The 27080-nt window shown below is 50.8% G+C and overlaps 1 protein-coding gene across 2 annotated transcripts in view; it reads right to left on the reverse strand.

Moving 5' to 3' along the window:
• The window catches only part of LOC140400035 (histone H2B-like), a 92934-nt gene continuing 65854 nt past the window's right edge, over nt 1–27080 (reverse strand). For both annotated transcript variants that reach the window (XR_011937991.1, XM_072489519.1), the window contains one exon: nt 1–2050. Coding sequence is in view for 1 of the 2 variants with exons in the window: in XM_072489519.1 (XP_072345620.1) it covers nt 1592–1978 (387 nt within the window). In the remaining variant the exon portion in view is untranslated. The remainder of the gene's footprint in view (nt 2051–27080) is intronic.

Below are 27080 nucleotides of genomic sequence, written 5' to 3' on the forward strand. Positions count from 1 at the left end.
TGAGATTGTATCTTTTATTTTCATAAACTTTGTCGCTTTCAGCATATCTCAATCTGAGAATGCACCTGATATTTGTGTTTGCAACTAATGTATTTGAGAGGACACACTCGGAGGATTAGTACAGCCACCCCTGATGTGAGTGATGTGGCTGGTATTTAACTCGAATCCCAGAGTACATTATTAAGATTAATTGTGTAATTCTTAACCGGAATCCATGTGTCAGTTTTCTCTGATATTGATTATTTCACTAAGCTGCTCCATTGTGGAACTGATACAGTGATGATGAGAATGGGTGAGAATTTGCACTGGGATTTATGGGGCCTCCTGTCAGTGGTACTGTGTTAGGGTGACATGGACACAGCGTCTGTCTCTCCTGCTGTTTGATTGATGGGTTGAAACTGTGTCCCTGGAACGATTTCTGCTGCCTGAGACTGTGGAACTGATGATCTGTCTGTGTCTCTTTGCTCTGTCAGTGACAATGTACGGATTGTGTGTGACAAGGAGCTGGCGACACTCTTCCCAAAAACTTGTTTGGAGGAAACATCACATTTATTCATCTGCAGAATATTCTGGTATTTGTCGGTGGAAACAAATTATATTTAAAACTCAAGGACAGTCAACAATTAACCAATCACAGGCCAGGGAGAAGAATGTGGAGGTTTTGATTGGCTGACATTTTCAAATTCGAAACTCCCGCCAATTTCAGTTCAGGAAAATCCCAAATAACGGAACGGCTCCATGTTCAGGAAACTATTTTCCCTCCCAGAATCCGGGCGCTATTTTCGGAACAGTTTGATTTTGTCAATCTCTTCTCTGTAACCGGCGACCCCGTTCAGCAATTTAAAACGGAGCAAATCTCAGCTCACTGCAAAAGCAGAAACATCGAGATTACCAACCAACTCCTTCACACAGGCTTCACAGGGACAGAGAGAAAGGGCTGATTTCGGAACCTCTCTCCTGAAAGCGGCCGGGAATGTTACTGGGAAGTGTGGAGAGAATCACCGACTCTATCCAGCCGGTGGAACAGGCAGCTTTGTGTCCGGAGAATAGGGAGGGCCGGGGAGAGGCAGATCTTAAAGCGCGGCAATGGACTCAGGTCCTGTGTGTGCTCAAATCTCGCTGGTTCCGTCCCCTGGGAAAACTGCGGAACAACAGATCAGCCCGAAAATAACCTCTCAATTCCCGCCTTTACTGTGTCCCGAGAGCGGGAAACACATCACCCGAAAGAAAAAAATAATAATTTCCTTATTAATTTAACTCACCAGTTGTTAAACTCTGAATATGGTTATCATTAAATAGAAAGAATTCCCTCCTGAAATTGTGTTTCTCCTCATTGTCCGTCACAAATGCCAGACTGCGTTAAAAATCCGCTCTCAATTCAGTTTGATTCTCTTCTGTGTGAAAGTGTCTGTGACGGGCGGGTATGAAGCCACATTCACAACATTCTGGAACGGGACAAATCTCTCTCCTCCACAAAGAGATTTCTCATCAAGTCAATGCGGGAAAAGATGGTGCAGCTTTTTCACAGAGATTGTGGGTGGCTCTTAAAAGAGCCGTTGTGTTTGGGGTGGTTTTCAGTCCTTGTGGAGTTTTACTTGGAGCTGGTGTACTTGGTCACCGCCTTTGTCCCTTCCGACACGGCGTGCTTGGCCAGTTCCCCGGGCAGCAGCAGGCGCACGGCGGTCTGGATCTCCCGGGAGCTGATGGTGCTGCGCTTGTTGTAATGGGCCAGGCGGGAAGCCTCACCCGCGATGCGCTCGAAAATATCGTTGACGAAGGAGTTCATGATGCTCATGGCCTTGGAGGAGATGCCGGTGTCGGGGTGAACCTGCTTCATCACTTTGTAGATGTAGATGGAGTAACTCTCCTTCCTCGACCTACGCCGCTTCTTGCCGCCCTTTACTGCCGGTTTCTTAATGACTTTCTTGGCTCCCTTCTTGGAAGCTGGTTTCGATGTTGGTTTCTTCTCATCAGCCATCGTCAATTTCACCCAGAAATAAAGCAAACCCCTTCCGAGCGCTGATTAAATAGACAGAGCCTCACGTCTATGCTAATGAGGAATGGGGAAAGGAATGATTGTGATTGGACATTGTGAAAATGAGGACAGCCAGTTACGTTCTGTTTATTTGATTGGAGATGTAAACAGACCAATCACATTTAGGAATTTCCCCCAATCAGAAACCTTCTTAATACAAACAGGGAATCCATTTCAGAAAGAATGTCTCCAGTCCCAGTTTGTCAATGTGTAAAGATTCACCGGGAAATGTGACCTAGCTGTCGGTGAGAGGGATTGTGCGGCAGTCTGGGATTCCTTCAGGAACTGTGAGTGTCTTGTAATGTGTGTGAGTGTGGGATTTACTCACTCTCCGATACTGTGTGTGAGTGTGGGATTTACTCACTCACTGATACAGTGTGTGAGTGTGGGATTTACTCACTCTGATACAGTGTGTGAGTGTGGGATTTACTCACTCTCCGATACTGTGTGTGAGTGTGGGATTTACTCACTCTCTGATACAGTGTGTGTGTGTGGGATTTACACACTCTCTGATACAGTGTGTGTGTGTGGGATTTACTCACTCTCTGATACAGTGTGTGAGTGTGGGATTTACTCACTCTCTGATACAGTGTGTGTGTGTGGGATTTACTCACTCTCTGATACAGTGTGTGAGTGTGGGATTTACTCACTCTCTGATACAGTGTGAGTGTGGGATTTACTCACTCTCTGATACACTGTGTGAGTGTGGGATTTACTCACTCTCTGATACAGTGTGAGTGTGGGATTTACTCACTCTGATATAGTGTGAGAGTGTGGGAATTACTCACTCTCTGATACAGTGTGTCTGTGGGATTTACTCACTCTCTGATACAGTGTGTCTGTGGGATTTACTCACTCTGATACAGTGTGTGAGTGTGGGATTTACTCCCTCTCTGATACAGTGTGAGAGTGTGGGATTTACTCACTCTCTGATACAGTGTGTCTGTGGGATTTACTCACTCTCTGATACAGTGTGTGCGTGTGGGATTTACTCACTCTCTGATACAGTGTGAGTGTGGGATTTACTCACTCTCTGATACAGTGTGTGAGTGTGGGATTTACTCACTCCCTGATACAGTGTGTGAGTGTGGGATTTACTCACTCTCTGATCCAGTGTGTCTGTGGGATTTACTCACTCTCTGATACAGTGTGTGAGTGTGGGATTTACTCACTCTCTGATACAGTGTGCGTGTGGGATTTACTCACTCTCTGATACAGTGTGTGAGTGTGGGATTTACTCACTCTCTGATACAGTGTGTGAGTGTGGGATTTACTCACTCTATGATACAGTGTGTGAGTGTGGGATTTACTCACTCTCTGATACAGTGTGCGAGTGTGGGATTTACTCACTCTGATACAGTGTGAGAGTGTGGGATTTACTCACTCTCTGATACAGTGTGAGTGTGTGATTTACTCACTCTCTGATACAGTGTGTGAGTGTGGGATTTACTCACTCTCTGATACAGTGTGAGTGTGGGATTTACTCACTCTCTGATACTGTGTGTGAGTGTGGGATTTACTCACTCTCTGATACAGTGTGAGAGTGTGGGATTTACCCACTCTGATACAGTGTGAGTGTGTGGGATTTACTCACTCACTGATACTGTGTGTGAGTGTGAGATTTACTCACTCTCTGATACTGTGTGTGCGTGTGGGATTTACTCCCTCTCTGATACAGTGTGTGAGTGTGGGATTTACTCACTCTCTGATACAGTGTGTGAGTGTGGGATTTACTCTCTCTCTGACACAGTGTGCGAGTGTGGGATTTACTCACTCTCTGATACAGTGTGTGAGTGTGGGATTTACTCACTCTCTGATACAGTGTGAGAGTGGGGATTTACTCACTCTCTGATACAGTGTGTGAGTGTGGGATTTACTCACTCACTGATACAGTGTGTGAGTGCGGGATTTACTCACTCTCTGATACAGTGTGTGAGTGTGGGATTTACTCACTCTCTGATACAGTGTGTGAGTGTGGGATTTACTCACTCTGATACAGTGTGTGAGTGTGGGATTTACTCACTCTCTGATACAGTGTGTGAGTGTGGGATTTACTCACTCTCTGATACAGTGTGTGAGCGTGGGATTTACTCACTCTCTGATACAGTGTGTGTGTGTGGGATTTACTCACTCTCTGATACAGTGTGTGAGCGTGGGATTTACTCACTCTCTGATACAGTGTGTGAGTGTGTGATTTACTCACTCTCTGATACAGTGTGTGAGTGTGGGATTTACTCACTCTCTGATACAGTGTGTGAGCGTGGGATTTACTCACTCTCTGATACAGTGTGTGAGATTGTGATTTACTCACTCTCTGATACAGTGTGTGTGTGTGGGATTTACTCACTCTCTGATACAGTGTGTGAGCGTGGGATTTACTCACTCTCTGATACAGTGTGTGAGTGTGTGATTTACTCACTCTCTGATACAGTGTGTGAGTGTGGGATTTACTCACTCTCTGATACAGTGTGTGAGTGTGGGATTTACTCTCTCTCTGATACAGTGTGTGTGTGTGGGATTTACTCACTCTCTGATACAGTGTGAGTGTGTGGGATTTACCAACGTTTTACAGTTCCAGCAGAACCTGCCTGTTCTTAAACTCTGTGCCTCGGCTAATATAGTCTGTGGTATCATGGGCCTGGCATTTTTAAGCTCAGGGTCGTGTCCTGTGGGTGGATCTCGGGAAGGTTCCAGGATGGTGGCGGTAATCAAGATTGCGGGGGGAAGCTGCAAGCTGACCTGAGGGCCTGTATCAAAGATGAATTCTAGCAGCAGAGGGAACAACTGTGAAAAGACCTCATCAAGGCCACTGAAGGGACTTCCGGTTGCGGTGATGCCTAGCTAGCCGCACGTTTTGGCGGCTCCAGCTCCGACGGACCTTCGGGCTCTTTTAAGAGCCCCAACGGGGAATTTTTCGACGCGCAACCCGGTGTGGGGTGTGTGAGAAGGGAGTCCCCCCCAAATGAAGGAGGAAAAAACCGGCGGCGGCGGCTGCAGCGCGAGGAATCGTCGACCAAAGGGTCAGAAAGAGAGAAGTACAAGATGGCGGCGGAGAAAGCGCAGGCGACATGGAGGCCTGAGCAGGATGAAATTGTGAGATGGTGCGTGGAGCTGCTGAAGAGGGAGGTGCTGACCCCGTTGCTACAGGCAATTGAGGGGCTCAAGGAGACATTAAAGACCCAGGAGACTGAGCTCCACGTGGTGGAGCAGAAGGTGACAGACATTGAGGACGAGATCCTGGGCCTGGCGGTTAAGACACATACGCATGAGGCACTTCATTAAAAGTGTACTGAAAGGATCGAAGCCCTAGAAAATGGAGCGCGAAGGAAGAACCTTCGGATACTGGGTCTCCCTGAGGGTGTGGAAGGAGTGGACTGTGGAGCGTATGCAAGTACGATGCTGAGCTCACTGATGGGTGCTGAGGCCCCTACCGGCCCCTTGGAGGTGGAGTGGGCAAATCGGATTCCGGCGAGAAGACCAAAAGCGGGAGAACCACCCAGGGCGATAATCGTGCGATTTTACCGCCTTAAGGATAGAGAAGAGGTCCTGAGATGGGCTAAAAAGGTGCAGAGTAGCAGATGGGAGAATGCAGTGGTACGGGTATACCAGGATTGGAGTGCGGAGGTGGCGAGAAGGAGGGCGAGCTTCAACCGAGCCAAAGAGTTGTTGCATAAAAGGAAGGTGAAGTTCGGGATGCTGCAGCCGGCAAGACTATGGGTCACGTATCAGGAGAGACACCATTATTTCGAGATGGCGGAGGAAGCATGGACCTTCATCAAAGAAGAGAAATTGGATCGGAACTGAGGGACTGATGCTGCAGGAAATGTTATTGTTAATGTTATGGTTGAAGTTAATTGAGAAGTAAATTGGGAAGGGGGGAGACATTGGGAAAATGTGGGCGCCGGTGAGGGAGGAAAGACGGAACATAGTTGGGGAATGGGGAAGGGGAGGGGGAGGGGAAAGGGAGCTGCGCCATAAGAGGCGGGTCAGGTAAAGGGATGTTACCGCACCAGAAAGAATAAGGCGGGAAGACAGGCGCAAGGCGGATGGGAGTTCCCCACACGGGGGGGTCGAGGAGTGAGCAGGAGTAGCCGGGGTCAGTTGAAGTCAGCTGACTTACGGAAGTAATATGGGGGGGGAGCAATCATGCTAGAAAGAGATCTAGCGGGGAGGGGGGTAGGGAGGCGGAGGGGGGGGGGGACAACTGGGTTGCTGCTGCGGAAATCCAAAAGGAAATGGCTAAAGAGTGGGTGGGCGGGGATGGTGTGCGACGCTGGGGGAGCGAGCGGGAGCGCGGAGGCGGGATATGGGACTGGCCTAGAGAAGGTAATGGCTAGTCGACACGGGAGGGGGGCAGGTAGCCCCTCAGTGAGGCTGATCACGTGGAACGTGAGAGGCCTGAACGGACCGATTAAAAAGGGCCCGACTGCTCGCGCATTTGAAAGGACTAAGGGCAGACGTGGTTATGCTCCAAGAGACGCACCTAAAGGTGGCAGACCAAGTTAGGCTAAGGAAAGGATGGGTGGGACAGGTGTTCCACTCAGGACTGGACGCAAAGAATAGAGGGGTGGCCATTTTGGTGGGGAAACGGGTAGCATTTGAAGCAAAGAACATCATAGCAGATAGCGGAGGTAGATATGTAATGGTGAGTGGCAGGCTGGAGGGAATGGAGGTCGTGTTGGTTAATGTGTATGCCCCAAACTGGGACGATGTGGGATTTATGAGACGGATGCTGGGGCGTATACCGGACCTGGAGGTAGGAAACTTGATTTTAGGAGGGGACTTTAATACGGTGCTGGACCCGGGGCTAGATAGATCCAGCTCAAGGACCGGAAGAAGGCCGGCAGCGGCCAAGGTACTTAAGGGGTTTATGGACCAAATGGGGGGAGTGGATCCATGGCGATTTCTTAGACCTAGGGTTAGGGAGTTATCTTTCTTCGCCCATGTCCATAAAGTGTACTCCCGGATAGATTTTTTTGTTTTGGGAAGGTCGTTGATCTCTAGGGTGGAAGAAGCTGAGTACTCAGCCATAGCGGTTTCGGATCATGCCCCACATTGGGTGGACCTGGAATTAGGAGAGGAAAGGGAGCAGAGAACACTCTGGCGATTTAGATGTGGGACTGATGGCGGATGAGGGAGTGTGTGCAAGAGTGCGGGTGTGTATTGAGAGATACCTGGAGGTCAATGACGACGGCGAGGTCCCTGTGGGAGTGGTATGGGAAGCACTAAAAGTGGTGGTCAGAGGAGAGCTGATCTCCATTGGGGCCCACAAAAGGAAAACAGAGGCCAAGGAAAGGGAAGGATTACTGGGGGAGATTTTAAGGGTGGATAGGGAATTTGCAGAGACCCCGGAGGAGGAATTGTACAGGGAGAGGAGACGACTCCAGACGGAATTTGACCTTCTGACCACCAGAAAGGCGGAGGTACTGTGGAGGAAGGCACAGGGGAGGAGGTATGAATATGGGGAAAAGGCTAGTCGCCTGTTGGCTCATCAATTGCGAAAGAGGGCAGCAGCGAGGGAGATAGGAGGAATTAGAGACAAAAGGGGAGACACGGTGCGAAGGGCAGGAAAGATAAATGAGGTGTTCAAGACCTTCTATGAGGAACTGTATAGGTCTCAACCCCCAGAGGGAGAGGAGGGGATGCGGCAATTCCTGGACCAATTGAGGTTCCCAAAAGTGGAGGAGCGGGGGGTGGTAGGCCTGGGGGCACCGATTGGGGTGGACGAGGTTATTAAGGGACTGGGAAGCATGCATGCAGGGAAGGCCCCAGGACCAGACGGGTTCCCGGCGGAGTATTACAGAAAATATGTGGACTTGTTGGCCCCGTTGATGGTGAGGATGTTCAATGAGGCCAGGAAAGGGGGTCTCTACCCCCAACGATGTCGGAGGCAACGATATCGTTAATTTTGAAGAGGGATAAAGATCCGTTGCAGTGCGGGTCCTATAGACCCATTTCATTATTGAACGTGGACGCCAAATTGTTGGCAAAGGTACTGGCATCGAGGATAGAGGACTGTGTCTCGGGGGTGGTGCACGAAGACCAGACAGGGTTCGTAAAAGAGAGACAACTGAATGTTAACGTGTGACGACTATTAGGGGTGATAATGATGCCCCCAGTGGAGGGGGAGGCAGAGATAGTGGCGGCAATGGACGCAGAGAAGATTTGATAGGGTGGAGTGGGAGTATTTATGGGAAGTGTTAAGGAGGTTTGGGAACGGGTTTATTAGCTGGGTTAGACTTCTTTATGGGGCTCCAACGGCAAGCGTAGTTACAGTTCGACATAGATCGGAGTATTTCCGACTATATAGGGGAACAAGACAGGGATGCCCGCTGTCTCCATTGTTGTTCGCGTTGGCAATTGAACCTCTGGCCATGGCATTGAGAGACTCCAGGAATTGGAGAGGGGTGATTAGAGGGGGAGAAGAACACCGAGTCTCGTTATACACGGATGACCTATTGTTATACGTGTCGGACCCAGCGGGGGGGGGGGGGGGGTGATAGAGGTTATGCGAATTTTGAGGGGGTTCGGGGATTTCTCAGGGTATAGGCTAAACATGGGGAAGAGTGAATTATTTGTGATACATCCAGGGGACCAGAGTAGAGAGATAGAAGGCTTGCCTCGAAGGAAAGTGGAAAGAAACTTCCGATACCTGGGGATTCAGATCGCTAGGAGCTGGGGAACCTTGCACAGACTTAATCTGACACGGTTGGTAGAACAAATGGAGGAGGACTTCAAGAGGTGGGACATGCAGCCTCTATCGCTGGCGGGCAGGGTGCAAGCAATTAAGATGATGGTCCTCCCGAGGTTCTTATTTGTATTGCAATGTCTCCCTATACGAATCACCAAGACCTTTTTTAATAAAATAGACAGGAGCATCACGAGCTTTGTGTGGGCAGGGAAAGTTCCGAGAGTAAGGAGGGGGTTCCTTCAGCGGAGTAGGGACAGAGGAGGATTGGCACTACCGAACTTGGGAGATTACTATTGGGCTGCCAATGTGGCAATGATACGTAAATGGATGATGGATGATGGAGGGTGACGGAGCGGCGTGGAAAAGACTGGAGAGAAAGTCCTGTAAAGGGACGAGTTTAGAGGCGCTGGTGATGGCGCCGCTACCGATCTCACCTAAAAAGTTTACCACAAACCCGGTGGTGGCGGCAACATTGAATATCTGGGGACAGTGGAGGCGACAGAGAGGGGTGCGGGGAGCCCTGGTGGGGTCCCCAATCGGGAACAACCATAGGTTCGCCCCAGGAAGAATGGATGGAGGATTTCAGAGCTGGTACCAGTTGGGAATTAGGAGGGTGGGAGATTTATTTATAGATGGGACTTTTGCGAGCTTGGGAGCATTGGAGGAAAAGTATAAGTTGCCCCGGGGAAATTTCTTGAGATATATGCAGGTGAGGGCGTTTACTAGACAACAGGTGAGGGAATTTCCGTTGCTCCCGGCACAGGGGATACAGGACAGGGTGCTTTCAGGGGTGTGGGTCGGAGAGGGCAAGGTGTCAGAGATTTACCGAGAGATGAGGGAAGAGGGGGATGAGTCGGTGGGCGAACTAAAAGGAAAGTGGGAAGAAGAACTAGGGGAGGAGATAGAGGAGGGTATGTGGGCTGATGCCCTAAGCAGGGTAAATTCCTCTTCCTCATGTGCCAGGCTTAGCCTGATTCAATTTAAGGTGCTACATAGAGCACACATAACGGGAGCAAGATTGAGCAGGTTCTTTGGAGTGGAGGACAAATGTGGGAGGTGTGGCGGGAGCCCGGCAAACCACGCACATATGTTTTGGACGTGCCCGGCAGTGGAAGGGTATTGGAAGGGAGTGACGGGAGTGATTTCGCGGGTGGTGAAGGCCCGGGTCAAACCAGGTGGGGGTTAGCTCTATTTGGAGTTGCGGAAGAGCCGGGAGTGCAGGAGGCGAAAGAGGCCGACGTTGTGGCCTTTGCGTCCCTAGTAGCCCGGCGCAGGATCCTACTCATGTGGAAGGAGGCGAAACCCCCCCGGACTGGAGGCCTGGGTAAATGATATGGCGGGGTTCATTAAACTGGAGCAGATAAAGTTTGCCCTGAGAGGATCGGCTCAAGGGTTCACCAGGCGGTGGCAGCCATTTCTCGACTACCTAGGGGAACGTTAGAGGGAAGACAGATGACCAGCAGCAGCAACCCAGGGGGAAGGGGGGGGGGTGGGGGTTAGTTTAGTTTAGGTCAAAGATAAAGGGGTTTTGCTACTTGTGTATTGTTAAAAATTTCTGTATTGTTATTGTTGCGTTTGTTTTGTAAGAGGGGAAAAATTGTTGTTTGGGAAAAAAATTTCAATAAAACATATTTTTTAAAGAACATATTGCGGGGGGAATGGCCAATGGTCACGACCAGCTTTTAAAAGTGCCGGCCGTGAGGCCGTTTTAAGATTAACTGCCATCCGCGCCTGCCCACCTTATCAAGTAGTGCGCAAGGTGGACCGGCTCCTCCTGATGTCAGTGCACAATCCCAGGCCAGTTATTTTCAGCAAATTCTGGACTCCTCCCACCGGAGGCGGCGCCAGAGAGCAGGTCACATGCCCCGTACGCTGACATCACGTGTTCTGGGCCCGAGAGAGATTCCTCCATTTTGCAGCTGCCAGCAGTGCTGGAGTGAACTCCAGGGCCTCTGGTGAACAACCCATGAAGAAGCTGAAAACAGGAACAAAGCACCACAATGATGATTAGGGGCAGCACGGTAGCATTGTGGATAGCACAATTGCTTCACAGCTCCAGGGTCCCAGGTATGAATCCGGCTTGGGTCACTGTCTGTGTGGAGTCTGCACATCCTCCCCGTGTGTGCGTGGGTTTCCTCCGGGTGCACCGGTTTCCTCCCACAGTCCAAAGATGTGCAGGTTAGGTGGATTGGCCATGATAAATTGCCCTTAGTGTCCAAAATTGCCCTTAGTGTTGGGTGGGGTTACTGGGTTATGGGGATAGGGTGGAGGTGTTGACCTTGGGTAGGGTGCTCTTTCCAAGAGCCGGTGCAGACTCAATGGGCCAAATGGCCTCCTTCTGCACTGTAGATTCTATGATAATCTATGATTATTTCAGGGGTGGGTTTATAAATTGTGCCACCGCAATCAGGAGTCAAATTTCATGGGTGTTACATGTCGGGAATTACTGGCAAATGAATGTTTAAAACCTCAAATTGTCAAAGACATTTGAAGAGTAAGCAGGGCGAGTTCAAGGACAAACCTCTGTATTTTTTTCAACGGATGCAGTGAGATCTTCAATCATCAGCTGAAGTCATTATCAGAAATGTAACATTGAATAACAAAGCAAGTGAGATCGTGGGGACCGAGCAGGCCCACCTGTCACATTAAAGTCAAGTGAAAATGGTGGGTCGCGAAGATCAGCCGGCGATGGTCGCAAAGGCCGCCCAGCGAGGGTCCCGAAGGATGGCCGGTTGGTAAAAATGGGACCCCAGTTAAAAAGTTTGATCCACACTGCCATAGGCTTCCTTACCCATTGTATCCAGCTGCTCTGCCACCTTGAGGTACTGGTGTACATGCACACCAAGATCCCTCCGGTCCTTCGAGCCTCCCAGCGTCCTGCCATTTATCATGTATTCTCTTGCTTGTTTGTCCTGCCCAACTGCATCTCTTCCAGATTGAATTCAGTTTGCCACTGATCAGTCCATCTGTGTCATCCTGTATTCGAAGGCTATCCTCCTCAATATTTACCACCCCACCAAATTTCATATTCGCAGCAAACTTACTGATCAACCCTCCTATATTCATATCTAAAGCATTTGTATCAACCACAAACAGCAAGGGCCTCAACACTGATCCCTGTGGAAAACCACTGGACATAATCTTCCAATCAGAGGCTAGGGGCTGGTTTAGCACAGTGGACTAAACAGCTGGCATGTAATGCAGAACAATGCCAGCAGCGCGGGTTCAAATCCCGTACCGGCCTCACCGAACTGGTGCCGGAATGTGGCGACTTGGTGCTTTTCACAGTAACTTCATTGAAGCCTACTTGTGACAATAAGCAATTATTATTATTATTATTAGAAAAACACTCCTCCACCAACAGCCTCTGCTTCCTGCCACTCAGCAATTTTGGATCCAATTTGCCAAATTTCCTTCAGTCCCTGGGGCATGTGTCTTCACATCAGTCTCCCATGTGGGACCGGAGGAAAAGCCTTGCTGAAGTCCAAGTAGATTACGTCAAATGCATTTCACTCATTGACACACCTGTTCAACTCTTCGAAAAATTCAATCAAGTTGGTCAGACATCTCCTCCCCTTAACCAAACCACGCTGATCTTTTAATATCTGCCTCTACAAATGCAGATTAATTCTGTGTCTCAGATTTGCTTCCAATAGTTTCCCCACCACACAGGTTAGACTGACTGGCCTGTAGTTTCCTGGTTCATCCTTTCCTCCCTTCTTCAATAATGGTACCACATTGGCGATCCTCCAATCCGCCAGCACCTCTGCTGTGGCCAGAGAGGAATTGAAAATTATTGCCAGTGTCCCTGCTATTTCCTCGCTTGCCTCACTCATCAGCCTGGGATACATTTCATCTGGCCCTGGAGTTTTGTCTACTTTGAAGCCTCCCAGTCAGAACCTCCTCTCTGTCTATATTAATCTCTTTAGTTTTATTACAGTCCTTCTCCCTGATATCTATACCCACACTGTCTTTCTCACGGGTGAACACTGACACAAAATACCCTTTTAGAACTCCACCTACATCACCCGGCTCTACACACAAGTTACCACTGTGATCCATCATGGGCCTTACTCTGCCCCAAGTTATCATTTTACACTTAATGTACTTGTAGAACAACTTAACAACTTTATTTTACCTGCCAGTATCCTTTCAGTATCTGGTGCGACCGCATTTGGAGTATTGCGTGCAATTCTGGTCGCCGCATTATAGAAAGGATGTGGAAGCATTGGAAAGGGTGCAGAGGAGATTCACCAGAATGTTGCCTGGTATGGAGGGAAGATCTTAAGAGGAAAGGCTGAGGGACTTGAGGCTGTTTACGTTAGAGAGAAGAAGATTAAGAGGTGACTTAACTGAGACATACAATAGGGCAGCACGGTGGCACAGTGTGTTAGCCCTGCTGCCTCACGGCGCTGAGGTCCCAGGTTCGATCCTGGCTCTGGGTCACTGTCCATGTGGAGTTTGCACATTTACCCCATGTTTGCGTAGGTTTCGCCCCCACAACCCAAAGATGTGCAAGTTAGGTGGATTGGCCCCACCAAATTGCCCCTTAATCAGAAAAATGAATAGGGTACACTACAAAAAATTAAAAAAAAATAAAATAAATTGAGTCATGCAGGATGATCAGAGGATTGGATAGGGTGGACAGTGAGAGCCTTTTTCCTTGGGTGGTGATGTCTTGCACGAGGGGACATAGATTTAAATTGAGGGGAGCTAGATATAGGACGGATGTCAGAGGTAGATTCTTTACTCAGAGAATAGTAAGGGCGTGGAATGCCCTGCCTGCAACAGTAGTGGACTCGGCAACACTAAGGGCATTCAAATGGTCATTGGATAGACATATGGACGATAAGGGAATAGTGTAGATGGGCTTTAGAGTGCTTTCACAGGTCGGCACAACATCGAGGGCCGAAGGGCCTGTACTGCGCTGTAATGTTCTATCTTCATGTCTCCTTTTTGCTCTCCTCATTTCCGTTTTAAGTCCCCTCTTGCACATTCTGTACACCTCTAGCACTTCTGCTGTTTTGAGCCCTTGATATCTGCCACAAGCCTCCCCTTTTCTACTGATCCAATGCTGTATATCCCTCCATATACATGGTTGACTGGATTTGTTGGTCTCACCCTTTTCTTGATTGGAACATGTTGGCCGTGTACTCTCCTATTTCCTTGCTGAATGTGTTCCACTGTTCTGTCACAGATTTACTGAAAGGTGTCTGCTACCGATCCACTCTGGCCAAATCATATCTGTTCTTATTAAAATCAGCCTTCCTCCATTTGTGAACTTTGATCTCAGGTCCATCCATCTCCTTTTCCAGAACTATCTTGAATCTAATGAAGTTAAGATCACTGTCTGCAAAATGCTCCCCCAACGATACTTCAACCACTTGTCCAGCTTCGTTACTGAAAGTGAAGCCCAAGACCGCTCCTCTCTTGTCTGTCCTTCTACGTACTGGCTTAAAAAGTTCTCATGGATGCATTTTAAGAATTACGCTCCCTCTAAACCGTTCACACTATGACTACCCCAGTTCATATTGAGGAAGTTGAGATCCCCCACTGTTCCCACTATCACAACCCTATTACTGTTCCACTTCTCTGAAATTTGCCTCCATATTCACTCTTCTATTTCTCTCGGATGGTTAGGGGGCCAATGGAAAACTCCAGCAATGTGATTGCTCCTTTTTGGTTTTTAAGTTCTACCCATTTGGCTTCAGTATAGTTCTAATATCTGGGCCCCGCAAGGCTGCCTACTTAGCCCCTTACTATCCTCCCTGTGCACACATGACTGCGTGGCCAAATTTGGTTCCAACCCCATCTACAAGTTTGCTGACGATACGATCATAGTGGGCCGGATCGCAAATAATGACGAGTCAGAATACAGGATGGAGATCGAGAACCTAGTGGAGTGGTGTAGCGACAACAACCTCTCCCTCAATGCCAGCAAATCTAAAGAGCCGGTCATTGACTTCAGAAAGCTAACAACTGGACACACCACTGTCAGCATCTATGAGGCCGAGGTGGAGATTGTTCGCAGTTTCAAATTCCTAGTGGTTCACATCTCCAAAAATCTGTCCTGGTCCACCCACATCGATGTTACCACCAAGAAATCTCAACAGGGCCTTTACTTCCTCAGGAAACTAAGGAAATTCGGCATGTCCACATTAACTCTTACCAACTTTTACAGATGCACCATAGAAAGCATCCTAGCTGCTGCATCACGGCCTGGTATGGCAACCGCTCGGCCCAAAACCGCAAGACACTTCAGAGAGTCGTGAACACAGCCCAGTCCATCACACGAACCTGCCTCCCATCCATTGACTCCATCTACACCTCCCGCTGCCTGGGGAAAGCGGCAAGCACAATCAAAGACCCCTCCCACCCGGCTTACTCACTCTTCCAACTTCTTCCATCGGGCAGGAGAAACAAAAGTCTGGGAACACGCACAAACAAACTCAAAAACAGCTTTTTCCCCACTGTTACCAGACTCCTAAACCACCCTCTTATGGACTGACCTCATTAATACTACACCCCTGTATGCTTCACCCGATGCCGGTGTCTATGCAGTTACATTGTGTACCTTGTGTTGCCCTATTATGTATTTTCTTTTATTTCCTTTTCTTTTCATGTACTTGATGATCTGTTGAGCTGATCGCAGAAAAATATTTTTCACTGTACCTCGGTCCACGTGACAATGAACAAAATCCAATCCAGTTGAAGAGCTTTCTAAGATGTCATCTCTCCTTACTGCTGTAATTCATTCTCTGATCAAAATTGTTACACTCCCTCCTCTTTTACCTCCTGCCCTATCTCTCCTGGAGATCCTGTATCCTGGAATATTGAGATCCCAATCCTTCCCCTCTCCCAAGCGTGATTCAGTGACAGCAAATACATTATAACCCCATGTTCTCACTTCATCTGCCTTGTTCGTCTAACTCGAAATCTCGCTGTGATATAGAACGCATACTTACTGTTTACTGCTAAGTTAGTGTGTGTGAGTTTTATCCTCAATGTCCCTGTGATATATAATGCATATTTTACTGCTTCCTGCTCAGTTACTGGTGTGTCAGAGTGAGAGAATGTGAGTGTGTGTGCGTGTGTTTTATTTTCAATGTCACTCTATGATATATAACACGTATTTTACTGCTTACTGATCAGTTATTGATGAGTGAGTGTGTGTTTGTGGGTGTGAGAGAGTGTGAGTGACCGCATTAATGTGTGTGAAAGTGTGTATCACCCTCACTGTCTCTCCTTGATACAGAACACATATTTTACTGCTTGCTGCGCAGGTACTGGTGTGAGTGTACGTGAGAGAATGTGTGTGAGAGAGAGGGCATGTGTGTGAGAGCGAGCACGTGTGTGTGAGAAAGAGCGAGCGCGTGTGAGAGCGCGCGTGCGCATGTGAGAGTGAGCGCGCGTGAGAGAGCGAGCGCGCGTGTGAGAGCGCGCGCGCGTGAGAGCGATTGCGTGCGTGAGAGCGAGCGCGTGAGAGCAAGCGCGCCTGTGAGAGCAAGCGCGCCTGTGAGAGGGAGCGTGCGTGCAAGAGGGAGTGCGCAGGGGCGTGCGATAGAGAGCGCGCGTGTGAGAGGGAGCGCGAGTGAGAGCACGCGCGCGTGAGAACGAGCGCACCTGTGAGAGGGAGCGCGCCTGTGAGAGGGAGCGCGCCTGTGAGAGGGAGCGTGCGTGCAAGAGGGAGCGCGCAGGGGCGTGCGATAGAGACCGCGCGTGCGAGAGGGAGCGCGCGTGCGAGAGGGAGCGCGCGTGCGAGGGGGAGCGCGCGTGCGAGGGGAGCGCGGGTGTGCGAGAGGGAGCGCGTGTGCGAGAGGGAGCGCGTGTGCGAGTGGGAGCGCGTGTGCGAGAGGGAGCGCGTGTGCGAGAGGGAGCACGTGTGCGAGAGGGAGCGCGTGTGAGAGAGGGAGCGCGTGTGAGAGAGGGAGCGCGTGTGAGAGAGAGAACGCGTGTGTGTGAGAGCGTGTGTGTGAGCATGTGTGTGTGAGCATCTGTGTGTGTGAGCATGTTTGCATTTTACCCTCTTTATCTCTCTTTGACATATTACACATATTTTACTGTTCATGCCCAGTTACTGGTGTGTGTGAGAGAGAGAGTGCGAGCGTGTGTTTTCCCATCATTGTCTCTCTATGATAGATGATGCATTTTTTACTCAGGAACTCTTGTGTCAGAGAGTGTGAGTGTCAGAAAGTGTGTGAATATGAAAGAGTGCGAGTGTGTGAGGGAGCGTGTGCAAGTGAGTGTGTCAGTCTGTGTCAGGGAGAGTGAGAGAAATAGTCTGCAGGAGTGTGAGTGTGTGGGGAGAGAGTGTGTGTTTTACCTTCATTGTCTCTCTGTGATATATAACATATTTTACTGCTCAGTCACAGGTGTGTGAGTGTGTTTTATCCTCACTGTCTGTCTATCAGAAATAACATATTTCACTGCTTACTGCTCAGTAACTGGTGTGTGTGTGAGAGAGAGATTGTGGGGAGAGCGCGTGTGAGCATGTGTTGAACCCTCACTGTCCCTCTGTGAAATCAGCAAGAAGTCTTGCTGGAGAGGGATAGGGCCATACGGCAGGGCAAGGTTTATAATTGGGGGAGGGGGGAATTTCCGGTTGCGGCTATGCGGAGCTAAGTCGCACATTCGGCGGTTCCCGCAAAAACAGACTTTTGGGCTCTTTTCAGGGCCCCTAACGGCACTTTTTCGACGTTTCCCGGTGTGGGAAGGAGTCTACAACAGCTCCCCGTCAGTATATGGCTTCAACTAGGAGCGGGGCGAAAAAAAAGGTGGTGGACCCGACGAAGGTGTGAGGGAAGAAGGACAAAATGGCGGCGGGCGGAGACCAGGCAGCGTGGATGCAGTGGGCGGAAGAGCAGCAGGAGGGTATCCAGCGCTGCTTCAGAGAGATTAAAACGGACCTGCTAGAGCCGATGAAGGCGTCGATTGATAAGCTGCTGGAGACACAGACGGCCCAGGGAGTGGCGATCCGCGAGGCTCGACAAAAGACCTCTGACAATGAGGACGAGATCTCAGGCCTGCCGGTAAAGGTGGAGGCGCACAAGGCGCTCCACAAGAAATGGCAGGAGCGGTTCGAGGAGATGGAGAATCGGTCGAGGCGGAAGAATCTGCGGATTCTGGGCCTCCCGGAGGGGCTGGAGGGGCCGGACGTGGGGGCCTATGTGGTCACCATGTTGAACTCACTGATGGGAGCGGGGTCCTTCTAGGAGCCCCTGGAGCTGGAAGGGGCCCATCGAGTGCTGGCGAGGAGGCCCAAGGCTAACGAGCCTCCGCGGGCAGTGCTGGTGAGGTTCCATCGGTTCGTCGATCGGGAGTGTGTGTTCAGGTGGGCCAAGGAGAGGAGCAGCAGGTGGGAGAACGTGGAGGTTCAGATATATCAGGACTGGAGTGCGGAGGTGGCGAAGAGGAGGGCCGGGTACAATTGAGCGAAGGCGGTGCTGCACAGGAAGGGGGTGAAGTTTGGCATGTTGCAGCCGGCGCGACTGTGGGTTACCTACAAGGACCGGCACCACTATTTTGAGTCTCCGGAGGAGGTGTGGGCCTTTGTTCAGGTCGAGACGTTGGACACAGATTGAGGGTTGGGACGGGTGATTGGGGACTATGGTTGATATGCTATGTTTATTTTTGTTTCGAGGGGGGGGCTTTTGTATTGCTCCGGGTTTCTTTTTCTTTGTGTTTTCCTCTTTTAGGTCGGAGAAGGTGGCTGGGGCGGGTTGGGCACTGTTTTGGTTGGGTTGGTCGGGGGGGGGCTCTTGAAGGTGAGATGGAGCCTTGCGGGGCAGGGTGAGGCCCGAGTCAGGGGTGAGGGGACAGGGCCTGTAAAAGGAGCTGCGTCAGAGGTGGCGGGGCCTGGTAGGTGGAAAGCGCGGGCTTTATCCCACGCTGAAGACTGGAGGGGGCGGGGCCGGGGCAGGGAAGCGAGGGTTGTTTCCCGCGCTTAGAACAGAAGGCGGAGGGGGAGAGTGTAAGGTTTTCGGGCAATTCGGCCCTTTTTGGACTGCCCAAGAATAAAACCCAGAGACTGTAAACTGGACATTTCTCAGCCAAAAGAACGTAACCAGATTTCCCAGCAGGCTTGGTCCGCTGAGCCGAGTAGGGGCATAGGTATTTACAAACCCCCCCCAGGAGCTACAAGGAAGAAGGAGCCAGACAACTAGATAAGATTAAACACAGAGACAAAGGGGCATGGTAATGCTGTAAGGGGCCTGCCTGCAAGCAGGACAATGGGATGGTCATAGCCCCATGCAGATGTAAATGACTTTGCCTCCACCAGAGCAGTATCCAATCAACACCCCATCAACATAGCAGCGATCTCCAGAGCAGATGGAAGACTTTGAAAATCTTCACAAGAGAGCTTAACCTTGTTATCCCAAAAAGCAGACTGTCTGGGCTCAGTATATTGCGCTGGAAAAGCCCCTTGAAGATAAACGGTAGAAAAAACCAAGTTGGAGGCGGACCTGGGGGAGGTACTCCAATCCTGACAGAAGCCACCGGCAGGAACTCACTGGGTGGAGGGGGCGGAGTCGGCGCCAAATTCAAATCGCGGCAGGTCTGCCTGGCTGGAAGAGCGGACCTGCGAGGAGAACCCGGAAGCTAACAGCTCTGACCGGCTCAAAGGGGGCGGGACCAGCGGGAACTTTAAACTTGGACCGATACAACGCAAAGGGGGAGGAAAACCCGGAAGTCGACAGCTCTGACCGGCTCAAAGGGGGCGGGACCAGCGGGAACTTTAAACCTTATGGATTCAATGCAAAAGGGGCTGGCCGAACACAGGAAAAAGCCAGGTAAAACATATATAAAAGGGGCTGTGTTTCGATTGAGGGTCTCTTGGCTTGACCTCTCCACCTTTGACTTGACCTCCTGCAGCCTGTGACTGTAAGTACCCTGCAGCAGCTTGCAAAACTCCCTTGACCTTGATAGTGGTTGAGGCTTTGGGGAAGGGGACTTGATTTGTGTTCTGTGTCATTGCTAAAACTGTGTAACAATAAGATTTTACGTTGTGTCCGTTATAGTACTTTCTGAATAGACTTAGTTTGTGTTAGAGTTTAAGATTTCATTATAATTTCTTCTGTTTGATGATTTTGACCTGGGTTTTGCAATAAACCTTGATTTGCTGATAATTGGAGTCGTTTAAATTCTTCAATCTCTCACCAGCGATCTCTGACCAAGTCATTGTTAAGATATTCCTCACCTTAATTCCGGGATCGAGAATCTAGGGTCATCTTGAACGATTCACTCAGGACAGGCTGCTGGTTAGGTAATAAACAGCAGTGTCCTATTCTCTCTCTTGGGAAAGCTACTCCAGCGAAGTAGGAACCGGGTGGGTGTTGCACCACCGGCAAGAGAGAGAATCACCTGGGCATTGGTGGGGGTCTGGATATCTGTGTGATATAAGCCTCAGGCTTCCGGTTAGGGATAAACGGCAGGCTTGATTCAGTGCTCTCTTCCGTGGAGGTGTCCCAGTGCGGCATTCCCTGGCCTCTGAAGTTTCAGTGCCAGCTGGAGAGAGACACACACAGATACTCAAACCCCAGATATCGGCCCAGTAGTGGAGTAGCAGAGATGGCACCCTCTACAAGAGCCTATGGATGGGGACGGGAGAGGAGGGTGTGCCACACAATGGGAGGAGTCGAAGGAGAGGCGGGAGTGGCCGGGGTCAGCAGGAGTCAGCTGACTTGCGGAAGGGCAATGGGGGGAGTAAATCAGCTAGGATGGGTCCTAGCCGGGGGAGGGGGGTTGGGTGGGGGGGAATCGAGTTGTTGCTGCTATGGTCAAGGAGGAGCTGGAGCGAGTGAGGGGGGGTCGAGACGGGGGTATGCCGCTGTGGGGAACGGGCTGGGTGTGGGGTGCGGGCGCGTTGCTGGCCGAGGAAGGGTCATGGCTAGTCGGCGGGGGAGGGGGGCGGGTAGCCCCCTGATCCGGCTGATAACCTGGAATGTAAGGGGACTGAATGGGCCGATTAAGCGGGCCCGCGTGTTCGCACACCTGAAGGGGCTCAAGGCGGATGTGGTTATGCTTCAGGAGACACACCTGAAGGTGGCAGACCAAGTAAGACTGAGGAAAGGGTGGGTAGGTCAGGTGTTTCACTCGGGACTGGATGCCAAAAATCGAGGGGTGGCGATCTTGGTGGGAAAGAAGGTGTCGTTTGAGGCGTCGAGCATTGTGGCAGGTAATGGCGGCAGGTACATAATGGTAAGTGGTAAGTTACAGGGAGAGAGGGTGGTACTGGTCAATGTGTATGCTCCGAACTGGGACGATGCAGGTTTTATGCGGCGTATGTTGGGTCGGATCCCAGACTTGGAAGTGGGGGGCCTGATAATGGGGGAGACTTTAACACGGTGCTGGACCCGGCACTGGATCGCTCCAGGTCTAGGACGGGTAGGAATCCGGCGGTGGCTAGAGTGCTGAGCGGGGTTTATGGACCAGATGGGAGGGGTGGACCCTTGGGGATTTGCAAGGCCGGGGGCTTGGGAATTTTCATTCTTCTCACATGTCCATAAGGCTTATTCCCAAATCGACTTTTTCACCTTGAGTAGGGCGTTGATAGCGAGAGTAGAGGATACTCAGTATTCAGCAATAGCCATTTCGGACCACGCCCCGCATTGGGTGGACTTGGAGATGGGGGAGGAGAGGGACCAGCGCCCGCTGTGGCGCTTGGAGGTGGGGCTGTTGGCGGACGAGGAGGTGAGCGAGTGGGTCCGAGGAAGTATAGAGAGGTACGTGGAGACCAACGCCAACGGGGAGGTCTGAGTGGGGATGGTATGGGAGGCACTGAAGGTGGTGGTGAGGGGAGAGCTGATCTCCATTAGGGCCCACAAGGAGCGGAGGGAGTGGGGGAAGAGGCTGGTGGGGGAGATGGTGAGGGTAGACAGGAGGTATGTGGAGGAGCCCGAGGAAGGATTGTTGAGGAAGAGACGTAGCCTCCAGGCCGAATTCGACCTGGTGACCACCAGGAAGGCGGAGGTGCAGTAGAGGAAGTCCCAGGGGGCGATTTACGAGTATGGGGAAAAGGCAAGCCGGATGCTGGCGCATCAGCTTCAGAAGCGGGACGCAGCTAAGTTAAGGACAGGGGGGGCGGGGGCGGAGTGGAGCTGGCTTCACTGGGGTCTTCAGGGACTTCGACGAGGAATTGTACTGATCCGAGCCCCCACGGGAGGAGGGAGGGATGGGCCGCTTCCTGGACCAATTGAGGTTTCCAAAGGTGGAAGAGGGACTGGTGGCGGGATTGGGGGCCCCGATTGGGCTGGAGGAGCTGATCAAAGGGATAGGAAGCATGCAGGCGGGGTAGGCACCGGTGCCGGACGGTTTCCCGGTCAAATTCTATAAAAGGAAAATGGACCTGTTGGGCCCGCTGTTAGTTAGGACCTTCAATGAGGCAAGGGAGGGGGGGGTTTGCCCCCGACGATGTCCCGGGCACTGATCTCCTTGATCCTGAAGCGGGACAAGGATCCCCTGCAGTGTGGGTCTTACAGACCGATTTCCTTGCTAAATGTAGATGCCAAGGTGCTGGCGTAGGTCTTAGCCATGAGGATTGAGGATTGTGTGCTGCAGATAATCCATGAAGACCAGACGGGGTTTGTGAAGGGGAGACAGTTGAACACGAATGTGCGGAGGCTTTTGAACGTTATCATGATGCCGGCGAGGGAGTGGGAGGCGGAGATAGTGGTAGCGATGGACGCTGAGAAAGCCTTCGATAGGGTAGAGTGGGGGTATCTGTGGGAGGTGCTGAAGAGGTTCGGGTTTGGGGAGGGGTTTGTCAGGTGGGTTAGGCTGTTGTATGAGGTCCCGATGGCGAGTGTGGCCACAAACAGGAAGAGGTCCGAGTACTTTTGGTTGCACCGAGGGACGAGACAGGGGTGTCCCCTATCCCCCCTGCTCTTCGCACTGGCGATTGAACCGCTGGCTTTGGCACTGAGGGAGTTAAGGAACTGGAGGGGGTTGGTGCGGGGTGGGGAGGAGCATAGGGTGTCACTTTATGCGGACGACCTGCTGCTGTATGTGGTGGACCCGGTGGGAGGAATGCCGGAGATAATGAGGATTCTTAGGGAATTCAGGGACTTTTCGGGGTACAACCTCAACATGGGGAAGAGCAAGCTGTTCGTAGTTCACCCATGGGACCAGGAGATGGGGATTGGCGAGCTCCCACTAAAAAAAGCAGAGAGGAGCTTCAGGTATCTGCGAGTCCAGGTGGCCAGGAGCTGGGGGGCCCTGCATAGGCTTAACTTTACAAGGCTGGTGGAGCAAATAGGGGAGGAGTTCAAGAGGTGGGACGCGTTGCCGCTGTCCTTGGCGGGTCGGGTGCAGTCAATCAAAATGAAGGTGCTCCCAAGGTTTTTGTTCCTGTTCCAGTGCCTCCCCGTGTTTATCCCGAAGGCTTTTTTCAGGCGGGTTAACAGGAGTATAATGGGGTTTGTGTGGGCGCGAGTACAGATAGGGGGGCACTGGCGCTGCCCAACCTCTGTGGATACTTTTGGGCCGCCAATGCGACGATGGTGTGCAAGTGGGTGATGGAGGGGGAGGGGACCGCATGGAAGAGGCTGGAGACGGCATCTTGTGTGGGTACGAGTCTGGGGGCGATGGCAACAGCGCCGCTGCCGCTCCCTCCAAGGAGGTATACCACGAGCCTGGTGGTGCTGGCTTCCCTCAAAATTTGGGGGCAGTGGAGGTGGCACAGGGGGGAGGTGGCGGCCTTGGCAGGGACCCCATTACGGGGGAACCACCGGTTCGCCCCAAGAAGAACAGGTGGAGGGTTTGCGGGGTGGCACAGGGCAGGGATATGAAAGTTGGGGGACCTGTTTGTGGACGGGAAGTTTGCGAGCCTGGGTGAGCAGGAGGAGAAGTACGGGCTCTCCCCAGGGAACACCTTCAGGTACTTACAGGTAAGGGTGTTTACCAGACGGCAGGTGACGGAATTCCCACGGCTACGGCCACACACAGTACAGGACAGGGTGCTCTCGGGGGGGTGGGTGGGAGTGGGGAAGATCTCGGAAACTAAACAGGTGATGCAGGAGGAGGAGAAGACCTTGGTGGTGGAGGTAAAGGGTAAGTGGGAAGGGGATTTGGGAGAGGAAATTGAGGAAGGGACGTGGGCAGACGCCCTGGGGAGGGTGAACCGTTCCTCATCGTGCGCGAGGCTCAGCCTCATACAGTTTAAGATGCTGCACAGGGCACACACACCGGGACAAGGATGAGTCGGTTTTTTGGGGGTGAGGACAGGTGTGTTAAGTGCTCAGGGAGCCCAGCAAACCACACCCATATGTTCTGGGCATGCCCAGTGCTGGAGGAATTTTGGAAGGGCGTTGCGAGGACGGTGTCGAGGGTGGTAGGATCCAGGGTCAAGCCGGGCTGGGGGCTCGCAATATTTGGGGCGGCAGAGGATCCGGGAATGCAGGAGGAGAAAGAGGCCGGAATTCTGGCCTTTGCATCCCTGGTAGCCCGGCGAAGGATTCTTCTTCAGTGGAAGGATGTGAGGCCGCCAAGCGTGGAATCCTGGATCAACGATACGGCGGGGTTTATTAAGTTGGAGAGGGTGAAATTCGCCTTGAGAGGGTCGGTACAAGGGTTCTTTAGGCGGTGGTAACCGTTCTTAGACTTCCTGGCAGAGCGGGAGACATTGGTCAATGGCAGCAGCAACTCGGGGGTGAGGGGGTCACTTTATTTTTTTGTTTTTGTTATTTACACTGGAGGGTCTCAGGGGTTGTATATACTTGTTGTATTAAGTCAGGGCGTTAATCTTAATTTATTATTCATGTACAGGGTGGGGGGGGAGGGGATATGGAGGGTTGTTTTTCTGGACTGTGTTTTGTACTTAACCCTGGTGGGTTTCTTTTTCATTTTGTTATTGATATTTTATGAAAACCTTTAATAAAAATGTTTTAAAATAAAAAAAATAATTGTGGGAGGGTTAATGATGATGTGATTAGGCAAGAATTAGGAAGCATAAGATGGGAACAGAAACTGTCAGGGAAAAGCACAAATGAAAAGTGGAGCTTGGTCAAGGAACGAATACTGCGTGTCCTTGATAGGTATGTCCCTGTCTGGCAGGGAGCAAATGGCCGTGTGAGGGGACCATGGTTCACAAAAGAGGTTGAATGTCTTGTCAAGAGGAAAAAGGAAGCGTATGTAAGGATGAGAAAACAAGGTTCAGTTGGGTCGTTTGAGGGTCAGAAGGTGGCAAGGAATGAGCTTAAAAAAGGGCTTAGGAGAGCTAGGAGGGGGCAGGAGAAGTACTTGGCGGGTCGGATCAAGGAAAACCCCAAGGCATTTTCCTCTTATGTGAGAAATAAAAGAATGACCAGGGTGAGGTTAGGGCCGGTCAAGGACAGTAGTGGAAACTTCTGTGTGGCATCGGGATAGGAGAGGCGTTGAATGAATACTTTTCTTCAGTATTCACCGAAGACAGGGGCTCTGCTATTTGTGATTTTAATAAATGACTTGGAGGAGGGGACTGAAGGGTGGGTCAGTAAATTTGCTGCTGACACCAAGATTGGTGGAGTAGTGGATGAGGTGGAGTGCTGTTGTAGGTTGCAAAGAGACATTGATATGATGCAGAGCTGGGCCGAAAAATGGCAGATGGAGTTTAACCCCTGATAAGTGCGAGGTGATTCATTTTGGTCGGACAAATTTGAATGCGGATTACAGGGTCAACGGCAGGGTTCTGAGGAATGTGAAGGAACAGAGAGGTCTTGGGGTTCATGTCCACAGATCTCTGAAGGTTGCCACTCAAGTGGACAGAGCCGTGAAGAAGACCTATAGTGTGTTAGTGTTTATTAACAGGGGGCTTGAGTTTAAGAGCCGTGCGGTTATGCTGCAACTGTACAGGACCCTGATGAGACCACATTTGGAGTACTGTGTGCAGTTCTGGTCACCTCATTATAGGAAGGATGTGGAAGCATTGGAAAGGGTGCAGAGGAGATTTACCAGGATATTGCCTGGATTGGAGGGTAGGTCTTATGAGGAAACGTTGATGGATCTAGAGCTTTTCGCATAGGAGCGAAGGAGGATGAGAGGCGACTTAATCAAGGTTGAAAGATGATGAGGGGGATAGATAGAGCGGACGTTCAGAGACTATTTCCTCGGGTGGATGTAGCTGTTACAAGGGGGCATAACTATAAAGTTTGGGGTGGGAGATATAGGAGGGATGTCCGAGGTAGGTTCTTTACTCAGAGAGTGGTTAGAGTGTGGAGTGGACTGCCTGCTGTGATAGTGGAGTCGGACATTTAGGAACTTTCAAGCGGTTATTGGATAGGCACATGGAGCACACCAGAATGACAGGCAGTGGGATAGCTTGATCTTGGTTTCGGACAAAGCCCGGCACAACATCGAGGGCCGAAGGGCCTGTTCTGTGCTCTGCTGTTCTATGTTCTAACAACACCAGGTTCAAGTCCCACAGGTGGTGCTTCGAAACAAACCTTTTGGACTTTAACCTGGTGTTGTGAGACTTCTTACTGTGCTCACCCTAGTCCAACGGTGGCATCTCCACATCATTTCTGTGATATATAACACATTTTACTGCTCAGTAACAGGTTACATAGATTACATAGAACATACAGTGCAGAAGGAGGCCATTCGGCCCATCGAGTCTGCACCGACCCACATTAATCCCTCACTTCCACCCAATAACCCCTCCCAACCCTTATGGACACTACGGGTAATTTAGCATGGCCAATCCACCTAACCTGCACGTCTTTGGACTGTGGGAGGAAACCGGAGCACCCGGAGGAAACCCACGCGGACACGGGGAGAACGTGCAAACTCCGCACAGACAGTGACCCAGCGGGGAATCGAACCTGGGACCCTGGCGCTGTGAAGCCACAGTGCTAATCACTTGTGCTACCGTGCTGCCCGTGTTGGAGAGTGTGCGAGTGTGTGTTTTATCCTCACTGTCTGTCTATCATACACAACATATTTTGCTGCTCCCTGCTCAGTTGCTGGAGTGTGTGAGTATGTGAGAGTGGCGAGAGTGTGTTTTACCCTCACTGTCCCCCTGAGACATACAATGCATATTTAACTGCTTACTGCTCAGTGACTGGTGTGTGTGAGAGAGCTTGAGTGTGTGTGAGAGATAGTGTCTGTATGAGAGTGTGAAGTTGTGATTTGCCCTCATTGTTTCTCCGTGATATATGATGCTTACTGGCGTGTGTGAGTGAGAGAGTGTGTGAGTGAGAGAGTGTGTGAGATCTCTCAGTGATGTCTAACACATTGTAATATTCTGTTACCGGTGTGTGTGTGAGCGAGAGAGTGTGAGCAGCAGTGTGTGTGTGGGTATCAGTTTTCTCCTCACTGTCTCTGTGATATATAATGCATATATTAGTGTCTGCTGCTCAGTCACTGATATGTTTCAGACTG

Source organism: Scyliorhinus torazame, chromosome 24 (genome assembly GCF_047496885.1).
Source record: "Scyliorhinus torazame isolate Kashiwa2021f chromosome 24, sScyTor2.1, whole genome shotgun sequence".
Taxonomy (NCBI): Eukaryota; Metazoa; Chordata; class Chondrichthyes; order Carcharhiniformes; family Scyliorhinidae; genus Scyliorhinus; species Scyliorhinus torazame.